The sequence below is a fragment of the Nerophis lumbriciformis genome, linkage group LG04 (assembly GCF_033978685.3).
Source record: "Nerophis lumbriciformis linkage group LG04, RoL_Nlum_v2.1, whole genome shotgun sequence".
Classification (NCBI taxonomy): domain Eukaryota; kingdom Metazoa; phylum Chordata; class Actinopteri; order Syngnathiformes; family Syngnathidae; genus Nerophis; species Nerophis lumbriciformis.
The window spans coordinates 23,400,243-23,418,286 of NC_084551.2; the positions used below are offsets into that span (position 1 = coordinate 23,400,243).

General features: G+C 38.8%; 1 protein-coding gene across 2 annotated transcripts in view; it reads left to right on the plus strand.

Annotated features, from left to right (window-relative positions):
• The window catches only part of LOC133597907 (RNA-binding motif, single-stranded-interacting protein 3-like), a 379,536-nt gene that overhangs the window by 304,590 nt on the left and 56,902 nt on the right, over positions 1–18,044 (plus strand). For both annotated transcript variants that reach the window (XR_009814684.1, XM_061950903.1), the window contains exon 8: positions 8,673–8,716. Coding sequence is in view for 1 of the 2 variants with exons in the window: in XM_061950903.1 (XP_061806887.1) it covers positions 8,673–8,716 (44 nt within the window). In the remaining variant the exon portion in view is untranslated. The remainder of the gene's footprint in view (positions 1–8,672; positions 8,717–18,044) is intronic.

The window sequence follows — 18,044 nt, forward strand, 5'->3', positions numbered from 1 at the left end:
TTGAGCTGACATTACTTAACACGATAAGTAATGAATAATTCCGCTGGTCTTAAAAATAACGTTGAAAATATAAAACATTCTCATGCATTTTAATCCATCCATCCGTTTTCTACCGCACCTGTTCAAGAAGTCGCATTAATGGTAAGAAGTATTTTATTTATTATTGATTAGCTTCAGAATAACAATGTTATTAAAAAGAATAAGAGACTTATAATACTCAAAAAATGTTGGTCTTATTTAAAAATGCACACATTTAGTTGTATTCAGTGTTAAAAAATATTATATGGCTCTCACAGAAATACATTTTTAAAATATTTGGCTTTCATGGCTCTCTCAGCCAAAAAGGTTCCCGACCCCTGGTCTAGGGTTGTAGTTGCCTAGAATTACACCCTCTCCCCACCACATCCCACCTTGGATAAGCGGAAGAAAATGGATGGATGGATGGATGGATGAAATGGCCATGTAAAATCGCTAATTCTAATCAGTAGTATGGTTATGGCATATCCAATGTAAATTAGCATTGAAATAGCACATTTTTAAAAGTGGAGCCTGACTTTACGCTTCAGCGTTTTCTAACAGGCATACTTGCTCTGTTGACATTGAAATTTATAACATTACTTAGAGGCAGTCCGACTGAGTCCGCATTGAGTGTTGCTTTAGTGATTGTCTGCAACAAGACTTGACGTCAAAATCAACAACCTTAGTTGAAATATGGCACCGTTTAATTTTACGTGAATCGATACCTGGTGGTACCAACATAATTCAGTTGCTGCCTAAAAAGTACGGAATTCGGTACCCATCCTTAAACGAGTCATGGTTCACTGTACTCGGCGGGAAAACTTTGTATTTCATTATTGTTTAAATGCAGTTTGAATGTGAAAAGCTTTGACAGGCCCTTTGTTTTGTAATTATTGGATTTCATTTCAATATATAGTTTGGGGGTGAATTAGAGATGCTGCTGCCAGTATGAAAGCTGTCATTTATAAAGGTATTAAAATAAACACACAATAAAACAGATTATCTCTGAAAGACTTGATTGCCAAATTGTTTTTTTCCCCTTTGTTTCCCGTTTCCACCGTGACGTCTGCACAAGAAATGAAACTTAATTCAGTATTGCATAAGATGGATTGTTGCAAAGTGTTGAAGATTGTTTAAACCCAAAGCCCTAATTTCCCCAACAAAGGGAAGCGAAGAATGTCACCACCCACACTCAGAGTACATGATGCAGAGACAGCAATACAGCCCTGTGGCACGAGGACAAAAAACAATAATGTGTTGTGTGGACATGACGTTCATAGGCACAGGTTGCATTTTTCATTTGCAGTTTTTTTTGGTACATTCAGAGCCGAAAATATACAAAATGCACACAGGTTTTGTGTTGATGAAGAGCAGCACATCTTTAGATGTTTCAGAGTGAGGTCCTTCATGGCTAGACAAACTCATGCATATCTGTTTGTTTCATGTGCGTTAAGGCTTTATAAATAAAGTTGGTATAGTATGGTATGGAATTAAAGGGTAGCGTGGTATAAACAATGTAAATGATACACATTTGGCCGATGATAGAGCTTTTAATATTATCGTTATCAGAATCCGCTTTATTGGTGGGGTATGTTTAACACACAAGGAATTTGACTTGGTAGACTGTTGTCTCTTTGTTCAATGTAAGTAATAAAGAAAAAAACGCAACAACTTCGATAGAGTATATCGTGATAATGCATGTTGGTGACACATTTTACTTGTGTTCTGCATATTTGACAACGACAAGCAAACACATGTGTCCTCAATGCAATGTAGCATTTTCGCTAACGAACTAGCAGCTAACATCAGTGCAAAGATGCTTTTAAGCCACACTAGTCCTCGATTTCATGGTGGCAAATAAACTAGGTTCCGTCCAAGTATCACTGGAGGACGAGGAATAGCTAAACATGCTACACTACATACTGTAGGAGGATACAATAAGCCATGCTAACCACTAACCGCTAAGGTAGACCTCTTGAATGTTAGCAAAAGTGGGTGGCTCGAAACAGACATGGACAGTAACAATAGCAAGTATAATACCTGTATATGGTCGATACTTCAATAATTAGCTCAATTATTGTATTATTACAAAATCCATGGTCGCTTTTGTTATTGTTTACAAACTTAGGAAATAAGTCCCTGGACATAGGAGGACTTGATTTTTGAAGCAGCCAATAATCCATCCATCCATTTTCTACCGCTTATTCCCTTTGGGGTCGCGGGGGGCGCTGGAGCCTATCTCAGCTACAATCGTATTTAATTGATATTGTTACACCACCAACCTGTGTTTTTGTCTAATTAATATTATTTGTATGATTTTGATAAATACTTGAATCATTCAATGATCTTAAAAAGTTGAAGTATCAGCATTGGTATGACCAATACTCCCCATGTTACTACTTGGTATTGGATCAATACCCACATTTCTAGTATCGCTCAAAACTAATGTAATGTATGCAAACAACAGAATAATAAGTGCTTTTACATTTTAACAGAAATGTAGATTGCAGCTACCGGGTATTGACAATCAATCAATCAATCAATGTTTATTTATATAGCCGTAAATCACAAGTGTCTCAAAGGGCTGCATAAGCCACAACGACATCCTCGGTACAGAGCCCACATAAGGGCAAGGAAAAACTCACCCCAGTGGGACGTCGATGTGAATGACTGAGAAACCTTGGAGAGGACCGCATATGTGGGTAAGCCCCCCCCCCCCCCCCCCTCTAGGGGAGACCGAATGCAATGGATGTCGAGTGGGTCTAACATAATATTGTGAGAGTACAGTCCATAGTGGATCCAACATAATATTAAGAGTCCAGTCCATAGTGGGGTCAGCAGGAAACCATCCCGAGCGGAGACGGGTCAGCAGCGCAGAAATGTTCCCAACCGATACACAGGCGAGCGGTCCACCCCGGGTCCTGAATCTGGACAGCCAGCACTTCATCCATGGCCACCGGACCTGTGTGTCTCCCCCTCCACAAGGGATAGGGGGGAGCAAAGGAGAAAAGAAAAGAAACGGCAGATCAACTGGTCTAAAAAAAGGGGGGCTATTTAAAGGGTATAGTATACAAATGAGTTTTAAGATTGGACTTAAATGCTTCTACTGAGGTAGCATCTCTAACTGTTACCGGGAGGGCATTCCATAGTACTGGAGCCCGAATAGAAAACAATAAATTAGCAAGTAGATTAATAATAGTTTTGAGAAAATAATACAACCAGAAATTATGCAATATGTTACTGCATAAATCAGCAGAAAAATTAGGAGCCCTTATAACCCCTCTTACAATAAGTATATCGTCATTAAATACCAAATAATATATATTTTGATATATATCGTTTTCGCAAGAGGCTGCAATATATATATCGAGATATAGATTTTAGGCCATATCGCCATCCCTAATGTGCGTGTTTCAACCCAACACAAGACTGACGTAGATATTTAACGGATATATGAATACACATGCAGAAAATATTTAGGTGACAGCGCTAACCACTGTATCGCTCTGTTGCCTGTCCTATTTTTTATAAGAAATGATTGAACAGATTAGGTAAATAACTACATTTGCATGATTTCTTTGCAAAAGCCGAGATTCGTATTACTTCTTTGGTCTGTATTGTGTAGGGATAACCAAACAAATGCAGCAGAGTTCAGCATCAGGGCACGGAACTGGATTAATTTTGGAGAGGCAGGCCTTTTGTGAAAACGTGTGTCTGATACATTGCTGAGTGGTAGGCAAGTGGCTGAAGATGTTTCTTAAACCTCAGCATTAAGAGGTAGAACACAAGTGTCAAACTTCAGATATACACCTTTTATACAGAAATATACACCTTATTTACTACAATGTGTGGTGCTATGTAAAGTATCCAAACGTAGCTAAGATTTTATCAGCTTTATTATACAGCTTCAGCATAAAACTTGACACTGAGACCTCCAACTGAACACAGCCAAAAACGACACCCGACTCATCGAGCATCTTGATGACGTCACTCATATTACTACACCTTGTAATCCACATAAAATATAGTTCCATAAACACAATCAACAATGGGGCCCACAGTGATATTGATAGATGCATTGTACTAACCATTCTTACTATAATAGTGTCAGATTACCAACAAAAGTAGCAATACCAAATTTTCTGGACTATAATCCGCACATTTTTTCTCAAGATTTGAACCCTGCTGCTTATACAAAAGTGCGGTTAATCTATGGATCTGTCTTCGCTAACGGCCATTATGTTTTGTATACAAAAAACTTACATAGTATTAACATCGACACAGAGACTGTGTTATTGTTTGTGCTATGGCGCCATCTTTCACTCATTGCAGGTGCTCTATGTTTGAAGTCTCCAGCATTTCCTTCTATTTCGTACCTTGAGCCGGAAGTATAAGTGCCATTCCATCTACTAGTCGTCCATAGCGTTTGTACTCCTTTTGTTTCTTCGTTCATCACGGGAAGGCGGTGTGGCGCAGAAGGTACAGCGGCCATGCCAGCAACTTGAGGGTTACAGGCTCGATTTCAGCTTTCCCCATCCTCGTCATCTCCGTTGTGTCCTTAGGCAAGACACTTCACCCTTGCTCCTGATGGGTTATGGTTAGCGCCTTACATGGCATACTCAAAGTGTATGTTGAAATATAGTGAAAGCGCTTTGAGTACTTTCAGGTAAAAAAGCGTTATACAAGTATAACCCATTTATCACTCCAAGTAACATTTGCAAGTTTTACAATATAACTAATACTAGTCATACTTACCGAACCGTCACATTTTTTAAAAGAAGTGTTTTCATGCATATTTGTATGTGCTGTCGTAATGTAATCAAGCTCCCGTCGTTAGCATTAGCTAATATTCTAACACATTGACAAGTGTCTATTAGTAATATAAACTTACAATGGCATTCTTTTTGTTTTGTTTTCATTTCACAAATTCCTCAGTAATTTCACCAAAATGTCACCGTGGAGTTATTGAGTCTGTTTAGAAAGCTAGCGTCCACAGTTAGGGGGTCCATGACAGAGACTTTTCTGTTTTGTTTGATCAGCTGTTTCACTGTGAAAACAATTAAGGTATGTAAATATTCACAAAATCTTTTTGTGTCAATATATTATTTCACAACTTATAAATGTACACCTTATAATTTGGTCCGGCTTATAAGCTATATAGAAATAAAAAAATAAAAAAATTCAATGTCCGCGGCTTACACACCGGTGCGCTCCATAGTCCGGAATATATGATAATTTATTGTGCATGACTAAAAACCACACCGCTTTAAATATTAAACATGGTCTAAATAAAATAACCCATAAAAGATTAATAATAATATACAGTCAAAAGTAATAATTTTAATTACAACAATGCATGCTGGGAAACACTTGCTATTCATACGTATGTTCATCTTACAGATTTTCTGCGAAAGAGTCCCAGAAATGTCCCTTATACATCCTGACTAACGTTACAAATCTCCCAAACTCTGCTCTTTTTGAGTGCATATAAAATAATATAGCTTTTACCCAGGTGTTAAACGGATGACGAGGAAGTCATTGACTAAGAACTACTTCATTGAAATGAGCCTACATAATATTCACAGCTGTCTCAGTGTGCACACAAAGCAGCTTTCTCCCGCAGTATCTCTCCCTCTGTTTTTCTGGTGTTTACCAAGCAGGAACGAATAAACACAAACGCAGATATTTTAAATTCGGAAAAGTTCAAATAATAATGTTCAGCCCGCGACTACTGAATTTCAGGCCCCTGCAATTGAGTTTCACACCCCTAACAACACATAATAATGACAATACTGCATCTAATGGAGAAAATAATGTTAATGCAACTGAAACTCCTGTGAAGATTTAGTTGTTATAATTACCATCTAATTTACGCTTAAAACACCTGCACCTGTTAGTGTTACAGACAACCACATAGTTCACGGTACTGAGATGCAAAGGGTGTGGAGATTGCATGTTAAATATGAGCATGTATTTAGTCTCATCTTAAATAAGCACATTATAATGCACTTAAACACATACTTAACAGCTGTAATATGTTGGTCATATGTTGTTTCTGTGCAGGGCCGAAGCAGAATTGTATTTAGCGTCCACCCCGTTACATTTTTACACAGTTTATTATTCATGTGAATTTTTTTTTTAATACTATTTAATTGATGCACACACCCAACATTTAAACAGTTAAACCCATTGAAACGTATTGAAATTCACTGAACTGGCAGAGTACAATATTCTGAAAATGTTAATACATTCTAAAATATATATATATATATATATATATATGTTTAAAGGACATAGAAAACGTCTACCAAACTACATTCAAAACCGATTTGTAAAAAGAGAACATCATTATAATTTAAAGGGACCTGAGATTTAAAAAAACCCAACTAGTTTTAGTACAGTGACAATGGAAATCAAAGTGTTAATTTATGAAACAAACTTGCCAGTTGAGAAAAACAATGTAAATATCTCTCTGTATTTAGAAAATGTAAATATAATGATGAAAATATGTGATTTTGAGTCAACGTATCAATATTATTGTTATGTTTTTTTTGTAATGTTTGGTGTTTGTTATGAAATAAGAAATATGGCCTAATAGTGTTCCGAGTTAAATAGCTAATGTTGTATGTGTGTGACTAGGGGCAGATTTTGAGAGTTTATACTTCTTTCTGCTCCTTTAATTCATAATTTATTTTAATTTCGTATCGATTATTTTTATTTGGCATTGAGTGAATTGAATAAAAATGGAAATTGAAAAGTTTTGTACTAATTTAAATGTATGGGAAAGAAAATCACAAATTGAACATTTAAATAATGTTCCTGGTACATAACTGGATAGGGTTTGATGTCAGTCTGTTTAACAGCTCAGCACTAACACTGTGCGCCAGGGGGGCAATGAGAATTACTCTTAACAATGACATAGCAGGAAAGGGCTTGGAATATGTTTGCTGTAAAAATGTCAAAAGAAGCGCCCTATCATTATTTGCGTATAGGAAAGGGCGGCATTGTTTCTATGCCAAGCTCATGTCCTCTGATGCCTTCTCCAATGCTGCCGCCCTTGACTGGCATTCGAGCATGCATGCTGATGTTTTCCTTTCTGATACCGAGCTCAGTGAGTCCTTTTCGGCTGAATGTAGGCTGAAAACTGATTCTTTCTAGGCTCAGCAGGCATTTTTTTTTTGGTCCAAGCTAAGTCTTTTGGGTGAGGCAGTACATCATACTCTAGGAATGTGTTAACTGTGCAGGCAGGATTTTTTTTTTTTTGAGAAACATATTCCAACTGAGTTCAGACATTTTATTCTTGAGGATTCATTTATTTTCTTTTTGTTTTTTTCTTGCTTTAAGCACTGACAAGGAAGTTGTGTTTTTATCTGCATCCGTGGTTATACAGTATGTCATGTTGCTACTGGACTTATTTTGCGACCCACTATTGTAGTCTAACTAAGAACATTTTAATTTTGAAATAAAACCGCCTTTTAAAACATTTATGCCATATTTTTAAACATAAATGTGCGAATGGGCAAATGTGGAAATAGTGTCAAAGCGCTTTGAGTTCCTAAAAAAGGTACAAAAGCGCTATACAAGTATGACCCATTTACCATTTACCAAATACATGTACAGTATATGCAAAAATGTAAGAAGGCCATTTTAAGAAATCTATGAGCAGGAACAGGATAACTTCATGTTTAAAAAATCAATGAAGTAAAACTAATAGGTCACATACTTAAAACAAATATGCCTAAAAAATATTTGTAATACTTTTTTTTTTTTTTTACCAGCTACCCACAACTCAAACAGAACAAGTCTGCAAGCCAATTTTAGGTCCTGATACATTTGAATTGATTACAGTGCCAATTCCCGGTACTTGGGAATCGACCAGTGGTTCTCACACTTTTTTCATCAAGTAACGCCACAGAAAACACTTGGCTCTCCAAGTACCACCATAATGACTTAACATTGAAATACAGTAGCGTAGTAGGCCTAGGTATTAAAAACAAGACAAGTGTATTTACTATTTTGCCCACTGTAACTTTACACACAGTTTGAACAGTAGCACTGTGATAACGGCTCAAGTCACATTACAATATTCAATTAAGTGATTATTTGGTGTACCACTACATCGAGCCCGCATACCACTAGTGTTACCAGTACCACAGTTAGAGAATCACTGGCATAGACAATTGTAACATTACCTAGAGGCAGTCCGACTGAGTTCACCCGTGCAGCAAAGGTATCGAAATATGGCACTGTTTTCATTTTACGTTACCCGGAAGTACCTATGGAATTCGGTCGGTACCTATAAAAGTACTGAACTCGGTACCCAACCCTACATGTGAGAGTGTTTTTTCCCCCGCATATTTAGATTGTAAATATTTACTGTATTTTATGTAACATTGCATTTGTCAGACCATTTTTTTTTTAACCAATAATTCTTAATGGATCATTCTGTATCATGCTACTGTGCAGTTAGCGCTAGTGGCTTTTTTGTACCTGCAGATCAAAAGTATGAGGCAAGAATGTATCGTATTACTGGAAGCCACATTCATGGTCACCGTCCTGATAGCATCAGTGGCGGACATCTTTGCACAAATTATTCATCAACCATAATGAGCATTTTAACCTTCAAGCTTTAATGTCTCTCTCTTTTTCCATAGAGTGGTATGGCGCTGGCATATGATCCCACCTCGATGCAAAATGGGTAAGGTGGAACATTTTCTCCTCAGATTTACATGTGTTGCCATCATTTTTGCCCGTGCACCTGCTAATGATGCTTTGTGAAACTTGTGCGCTTTTCAATAGCACACCTGGCCAGATGCTCGTATCGCACATAAGCCTCTTGTCAGCACATTTCGCACTTCCACATGCATACGAATGTATGAAACACAAATGTGCGAGCATCGTCAGGCTCACTTTAGGCACACTGTTTTGCTATTATCATAAAGACACTCATGTGCACTGCACATTTCCCCCATCTGGCCCTTTTTACAAAGCTGCTTTACACTGATTGTAACTCTAACTGCAAAGAGGAAAGAAAACGTGTAATCGAGAAAATCCATCCATCCATCTTTTTATCTTCTACCTCTTAAATCCTTCTCTTCCAAAAGCATGAGCATGTGTGTCCTTTGGTCGGTACTGTAGTATTGTAGTACTCTGCTGTAGTGGAAAAGTCCAAGGTCAAATAAAAAGCATTTTGGAAGACTATAAAAATGAATAAAACTGTAAAATTGTCATGATGTGGAGGTGACGAACCCCAGGATGCAGAGATGACAGGCGGTTTACAAGAAAACATGGTTTTAATGTTCAAAAAAAGGTGAAAACAAAAAGGCGCACAAGGCGAAGGCACAACTTAACGCAGGAAACAAAAGGTAAAACTTGGCCTGAACTATGGACATGAAACAAAAAGTCGCTAACTGTGGCATATATTAACAAAACTTACTTGGCAAGGCACGAGCAGCATGAACTAAGCATGAAATCATCAGCATAAACTATGGTATCTCCAGAAAACACGCATGAATAGAGTATTGCATGAAACAGGGAGTCCACAGCATACAACAAACAATACTCCAGCACTGACTGGAGGACAAGGCAGGTTTAAATAATGCCTCTGATTAGTGCTCGGGCAGCAGGTGAGCGGGCAACACTAATCAGAGGCAGGTAGAAATAATAAGTAACCATGGTAACTAAAACAAACAAGGGTGCACAAAAAAAGGGAACTATGAAGTCCAAAACTAACAGAACATAATACATGATCCGAGACATGGATCATGACAAAAATAAGAATATAAAGGGACAGAGTTAACCCTTTGAACCTCACTGAGGTTTGATCATGGGTGGCCCATTTTGGCAAGGCAGCGCATAGATAGATTTCTTTATTGCAGGGATATTCATCTAAGTGTTTTGTGTTTTTTTTTGGGTCGGGGGGCACATTACCAGATACCTAACGACGGGGGGCCGGACCTCTCCCTTCACCAGCATCTTTTACAGTGGACATTTAATGTTGTTCTATTCATTTTTTTGTTTCTATTCATATCTTTAAGGACCTTCTACAAAAAAAGATAGTCAAAGACCATCTCTATGGTATAGCACTCTAGTGTTTTTAAGAATCTTCTGCAAAATCTCACAGGTTTTTTTAACAGAACTCGCGAGCCACCAGTTGAATAGCCCAAATGATGAAGACAAGAGGACCTAAAATAGAAGCTTGAGGAACACTACTAGTATAACTCAGTGGTGTGCCGTCAGGGCCAGCAAGGCCTTCTCTGCTGGCCTAACATAACCAGAAATACAATAATAACATAACCCGAACACTACACAAGGGTTAACCCTTGTGTAGTGTTCGGGTCTGTGGGACCCGTTTTCGATTTTTATTAAAAGAAAAATGATCAAATTAATTAATTTTTCAAACTGAGACTCACTGACTTTGGCTCATTTTCTGTGAAGGACATATATCAGAATACATATTTAATGACCACACACCATAACCCCCTTACACATTTCTATTAAATATAAGATGTCCGGGTCCACTGGACCTGGGGCTAATAGAAGTGTGGAAATTGATGTTCTGTGTACCACACACACACACACACACACACACACACACACACACACACACACACACAGCAGGTCTAGACAGGAGGAGGACAGAGTGTAGGTACCCAGAACATCAGAGGGTCAAATGTGCGAGAAAATGAGAGCAGACAGTTTGACAAACAATGTTGCAACCTTATGTGGGAACCATAGGTGCAGAAACACAAAAGAAAAATTCCTGTGGGATGCAGAAACTGGCAGAGAAATTTTCCGTGCAAGGTTCATATTGTTGTTAGCCAGCGTTAGCCAGCGTCACAAACACTGGCTGAGTAACAACAATATGAACATTACACAAGGGTTAAAGATAAAATAATGTTTTTATTTACTTTCCCTAAATATCTAAAATGATTCATATTCTCTTCATGTCATATTATGCTTGTTCCACTGCTGTTGTTTTTAGTTTTAGTTTGTATCCAATCAGAATTCAGCAAGCTTATGTTGCCATGCTGTATGAAATCTGCCCAGGGCCTTCAGAATCAACAATACAGGCGTCCGTGCACTGTCAGTGAGCCAATCAGATCACAAATTGTTGACAGTCGCTGTTCTGTTACAACTAAAAGTTGTAAACCCTTGTTGTTAAAGTGTGTCATGCTTGTCATTAAATTAACATTGTTACATGTGTATTTGTCGCCATCATGTGGTCAGGGCAGTTAATATATATTTGAGAAGTGTGTACTTTGAATCAAACTTTATTGACCGAAAGTTGCATAAGCCAAGCAGAGAAATTTACAGTATATGTTTTAATTGCTGATGCGTTTTAATTGATTTTTAAATGCGCCAGAAAATAACCCGTTTTGTATACTGTTGATGTGATTCAATGACCAGTAGGGTGTAAATGTGTTCCTGTATAGTATTTCTCCAGCAATGATCATGTGGTGACATCAATTACGGTATTTTGAGAAGTAATCATTTAAGTCGGAGATCACTGAAGGCCTAGGTGGGAAACGCACGGCCCGCCACTGGTATAACTACAGAAGTTGAACAAATGACTATTGACTGCATCTGAAGTAAACAAGTTACAGCAACGCCTTAGTGACATAAATCACATTACAGAGAAGAAACAACCAAAAAACGCAACTGCCAAAAAAGAGCTTTGAGGAACACCTCAGTTATGTAAATCACAAGTTTGGATCAAAGTGTTCTGTTTCCTAGCCAGGTTAAAATGTCAATTTAAGGTTTTGCCAGTGAGTTTACAGTGGTCTAAGTTCCTCTCTACAACAGAAGTACTCTTGGGTTTTTAGGGATTTGCTGCCAAATGGTTTGTCTGAACTCGGGGGCCGGTATGGTGTCATTCCTGGACCTCCAGTTGAATAGCCCTGCTTTATTGTCATTGTAAATTATATATATACAATGAAATGTCATTTAAAGCACAAGGTGAAACCCATAAGAAGTATATCAAATTAATAAATACTAAGAACAATTATAATATTGCATTCATACTTCGCATCCATACTACATGCATGCAAGCAAACAGTGACGAAAAAATATGCAGTGAGAAAAAAATAAGCCATTTCCCTATTTTTTATTTTTTATTTTTTTTATCTTGGCAATGGTGTAAAGGATTGGTAATTGGGAAGCAAATCCTCCTGAGGCAGGAGAGAAAAAAAGGAGACAAGTAATCTGACACCCTGCGTGTTTCTGCAATGATTGACAACATGCGGCATTTGACTAATCAGCGATCAGATGCAGGCAGACAGGCAGTTGGATGCAGGTGGAAAGGAGGTCTCCGAATAGAAAAATACACAAGGAGCAAGTAAGAGAAAGAAAGTCAAAACAAGATGAGGCTTGACATCTGTAAGAGGCTTGTTCCATTGCTGAAATTATGTGTTCATTTTAATGTGTTCCTACTAATAAAGGTTGTAAACCAAAATGGCTTTTTTTGATCTTGTATTAAAATTATGTTTAGGGCCCCAATTTCCCCAGGTAAAGTCCTGGGTATGATGAATGCTGGCACTTTAAATGTTAGGTGCAACTTTTAACAAAGTGTTATTGTTAGCACTTGTAGTGCGGTGGTCTTTGACCAAGGATTTTTATAGGCAACTTTGATTTGTTAGATTTTACTTATAGTCGAACATTGTTTTATTTGTTAGTTTTTTTATGACACAGTTAATGCGGATGCCCACAAATAAACAGATCTAATTTGTGACAGAAAAAAAGGCTCATGTAAACAAATAAACACGGTTTGTAAGAAATTGGATGGTTTTGTGAGATCTGGCAGAGCGCTTTGAAGACACTCAAACTATCTAGTGCTGGAGTAATCAAAAGAGCCATTTTACCACCTCTCCCACTGAAGAAAAATAGTATGTAGCCACAAAAATAAAACGTTTTTTTTTTTTTGTTTTTTTTGTTTTTTTATAGGCAATTGAATCCGTCCATAAATATATAAACGTTTATTTTCTGAGAATATACTCATCCTCTTCCATCCATCTATGCATCCATCCTCTTGTCATCCTTACCACACAAGCACAAAATCATCATCGGCGGTCACTCGAACGAGTATGACGATCCTCCTGGGAGGGGTGTATCCCTTTATGGAGGATGCCTGTGCGTGACTTTGTTTAACGTGGGGAGACTGGTGCGCAGACAGTCACCACACGATCCTTGACAGAATCGGGTCAGGGTCCAGGGGCATGGAGTCCAAGATGACTGGGGACCCTTTTCTGCTGTAGCCTTCTTCCGCCATCGCAGCCGGTTGTGGCAGTTCTTAAATCTAGGTCTTCACCGTATCCCTGGATAGGGGGCAGTCAGGTACAAGGGCCACCTGGAGTCACACTGTAACAGTAATAAAGGGGTTAACCTCCTAGTGCACCAAGACCCCATAGTGGAGCCTCCACTGCCGGATGCACTTTAACGTCATGCCCAGGACGATATCACACACACACACACACACACACACACACACACACACACACACACACACACACACACACACACACACACACACACACACACACACATTTTCTTTTCCTTCCCTTCCTCATGCTTGTCCAATCTCCGGACTCAGCCTGTGCCCGTTCTTGGCCTCACAGACATTTTTATAGAACTCTCTCCGACGGAGGGAAGAGCGTTGTTTAATGTCGATTAGACGGCGAGATTGATAGTCAAATCAAACTCCTCCAAATCTGAATTTTCAAATATTCGACTACGACTAAGCAGGGCTGTCTTCAAGTTGAAGAGTTGACGATTCTATTCGAAGAAGTTTGATTTGACTATCATTCTTGTAGCAAGTTAAGTACCTGCTGAGGCCTTCTGCATACAGCAGGTGTGTTGGGAGAATAGATTGATTGCGTTCATCAAGTCTTCTTCAAATATTAGTTAAAGACTCTTGTGTGCAGACAAATAGTTTTTAGAAAGTAAGAGGTCATTCATATCTGCTTTCAATTTGGGCTGTTGCATAAGAGCAGTGGCGGGCCGTGCATTTCACACCTAGGCCTTCAGTGATGTCCCACTTTAATAAATACCTCCCATAATACTACAATTTCTGTCACCACATAACCACGGCTGGAGAAATGCTGTACAGAAACACTTGCGCACTGCCGTGTATTGAAACACCTCAATAGAGTACAAAATGTAAAAGTCAACAAACCGGCATCAGCTATTAAGTTAAAGTTAAAGTTAAAGTACCAATGATTGTCACACACACACTAGGTGTGGCGAGATTATTCTCTGCATTTGACCCATCACCCTTGATCACCCCCTGGGAGGTGAGGGGAGCAGTGGGCAGCAGCGGTGGCCGCGCCCGGGAATCATTTTGGTGATTTAACCCCCAATTCCAACCCTTGATGCTGAGTGCCAAGCAGGGAGGTAATGGGTCCCATTTTTTTATAGTCTTTGGTATGACTCGGCCGGGGTTTGAACTCACAACCTACCGATCTCAGGGCGGACACTCTAACCACTAGGCCACTGAGTAGGTATTAAAACATATCATATTAAAACATATTAAAACATATCTCTATGTCAAAATTTAAGTAATTGTAAAAACAAGTTGAAAAAATAAAGAAATAAAATATTTGAACTCAAAATTTGCAGTTCCCAACGTAAGCCATAAGCTTCGATTGATTTGCATAGCACTTCCTGCTTTCACAACTTGTGATTGGGATACTCACTCAGTACGTGTCCATGCACTAAATTAGTCCAAATTCTCAAATAGTTCGGCCCTAAATAAGCCTACTACATACAGTCCGTGGAAACCCCTTAATCCGATCGTGTTCGGTTTTTGAAAAGTCGGACTAACACACCTTGATTATGGGATTGGAAACCAGATCTCTCGAGGGGTGTGTGTGCGGCAGGAGAGGACCCTTACTATCAAGCATGTTCCAGTCTCAACGTGCGGGATACAACCCGGAAGCAGATCCCATTCAATGAAAACATAGCAATAATTGTAATGAAGAGGTGACTATATATTTCCTTCACAAATTCCATCCATCCATTTTCTACCGCTTATTCCCTTCGGGGTCGCGGGGGGCGCTGGAGCCTATCTCAGCTACAATCGGGTGGAAGGCTGGGTACACCCTGGACAAGTCGCCACCTCATCGCAGGTCCTTCACAAATTAAAAGAACAAAACATTGTGAAGTGCATCGATGGTAGAAAAAAAGAAACAATCATTTATTTAGAAAGTAGCTAAGGAAATGTAGAATGCCAGCTTAATTCGGACACACCAACGAAATACAAAGGAGATGAAATAGAATGAAGCAGGTATATCAAAGGTGAATAATAAAGCGTACACAAACCTCTTCATGTTGCATTTTTGCAAGCCAAGCCACTTTTCGCACAACTGGAAGATAGTCCAGAACAATGGTAACCTTCCTCTGGATATCTGTCGGGCAATGAACAGTCTTTTCCTTCAGATTTAAAACTCTTTCCATCAATCCACAGAGCCTTTCGGATTAACTTTAAGACATTCAAAAGTTTTGTTTCCATGATTTTCATCTGAAAATGTATTCGAAAAACGTATCCGTTCTTCATTGCACCCGACATGCATCTTCCCTGCATCCGCCCAGATACCTTCTTGGTAGTAGCTTCATGTCTGTAGCGCAATTCAAGATAGTTTCTTGATGATGTCTGCTACCATTAGAGACGTCATTTGTGCCAATATTACAGCGAACATTAGTTAAAAGAAGTTGTATGGATCCGCAAATGGCTAGGGAGACGTCATTAGTCAAACGGAAAAGGAATTTATTCAACCACGCTAAAAGGAAATATCGCCCCCTCTCAGTGTACGGGAGGAACATGGCGTATGACCAATAGTCGCACTAGAGAGAGTGCATGGACACTTGGACTTCACACATATGTGTGAAAATACACAAAAACAAACAATTTGAAAAATCAGTCTAATTTAGTGCATGGAAACATAGTAACTTGTGACTCACAATCACTGGAGGAGGCGTACATGTCACTCTCAATCTCATATTCAACTCTTGATCTGATTGGCTATCGCAAATGTCTATGTGCCCCGTTCGCCTGCACGACACAGACCGCCACATTTTTGATTCAGAAGGCATCGGGCAGATTTTACTGGCAAAACAAGCTATCTGAATTCTGAATCTCTAACATAAAAATAGCAACACCGGAGACTAATATGACATGAAGAGAATATGATGTCAGATGAACCTTTTTATATATTTAGGGAAAGTAAATTACAAATGAAATTAACTTTTATCAATTTATTATCATTATTTATGCTAGGCCAGCAGAGAAGGCCTTGCTGGCCATGACAGCCCACCACTGCATAAGAGTGATCTCTGCCTCCTGGTGTGATGTCACATAAACGGCTGGCTGTGTTTTGCCCCCCCTCATCTTTTATTATACAACATCTATTTTTCTGCAAACAAGAATAATTTGCCAATAGTGCTGGTAGAATGTTTCTACATGGGGATGTGATGGAGGTTTGTCGGGACACCAGCTCTCAGACACAAAGCTTATTGTGCCATCGTGCAGGGAATTCTGCCAATGGGCCGCTGGAAATTCGGCACTCCTGTGGCATGGGTAATAATCCTTACGACTTTTACTGTTCTCTATTTAGTCAAGTTAGATGTCCTCTTGGTGCTGCGCCAGAGCCGAGAACCTCACAAATTAGTCTATTTGTGATGTGGAAAAAGTTGCAAATCAGATCTTTGTTTTGTTTACTTTAATGAAAGACTATATTCCTTTTATAAATATATTTAATTAACTTGGACAATTCACATTTATTTTTTATTTACATATAAGTGCTAGAGAACACCCATGTGACGTTACCAACACAATCAGTTTACACTACAATATAGTTACTACTGTTTATTTCTGTAAAAAAAAACCCCACCATAGATATAACTGATCGGCGAGGGAAAAATCTAACAAATCAGGCTCCAGGCTCATACAAATGGGGGTTGCATCTAGAAAAAAGGGCATCAAATGTGAAACAAATCATGTGAGTGATATGCAGTGGCCACCCCTTATGGCAGGGGTGTCAAACTTATTTTAGATCGGGGGCCACATTGAGGAAAATTTACTCCCAAGTGGGCCGGACTGGTAAAATCACGACACGATAACTTAAAAATAAAGACAACTTCAGATCGTTTTTTTTTTTTTTAAATAGAACAAGCACATTCTGAAAATGTACAAATCATAATGTTGTTGGCTTTTTTTACACTTACATGTTACAAACCCCGTTTCCATTTGAGTTGGGAAATTGTGTTAGATGTAAATATAAACGGAATACAATGATTTGCAAATCATTTTCAACCCATATTCAGTTGAATATGCTACAAAGACAACATATTTGATGTTCAAACTGATAAACATTTTTTTTTTTGCAAATAATCATTAACTTTAGAATTTGATGCCAGCAACATGTGACAAAGAAGTTGGGAAAGGTGGCAATAAATACTGATAAAGTTGAGGAATGCTCATCAAACACTTATTTGGAACATCCCACATGTTTGCAGGCTAATTGGGAACAGGTGGGTGCCATGATTGGGTATAAAAACAGCTTCCCAAAAAATGCTCAGTCTTTCACAAGAAAGGATGGGGCGAGGTACACCCCTTTGTCCACAACTGCATGAGCAAATAGTCAAACAGTTTAAGAACACAGTTTCTCAAAGTGCAATTGCAAGAAATTTAGGGATTTCAACATCTACGGTCCATAATATCATCAAAAGGTTCAGAGAATCTGGAGAAATCACTCGACGTAAGCGGCATGGCCGGAAACCAACATTGAATGACCGTGACCTTCGATCCCTCAGACGGCACTGTATCAAAAACCGACATCAATCTCTAAAGGATATCACCACATGGGCTCAGGAACACTTCAGAAAACCACTGTCACTAAATACAGTTTGTCGCTACATCTGTAAGTGCAAGTTAAAGCTCTACTATGCAAAGCGAAAGCCATTTATCAACAACATCCAGAAACGCCGCCCGCTTCTCTGGGCCCGAGATCATCTAAGATGGACTCATGCAAAGT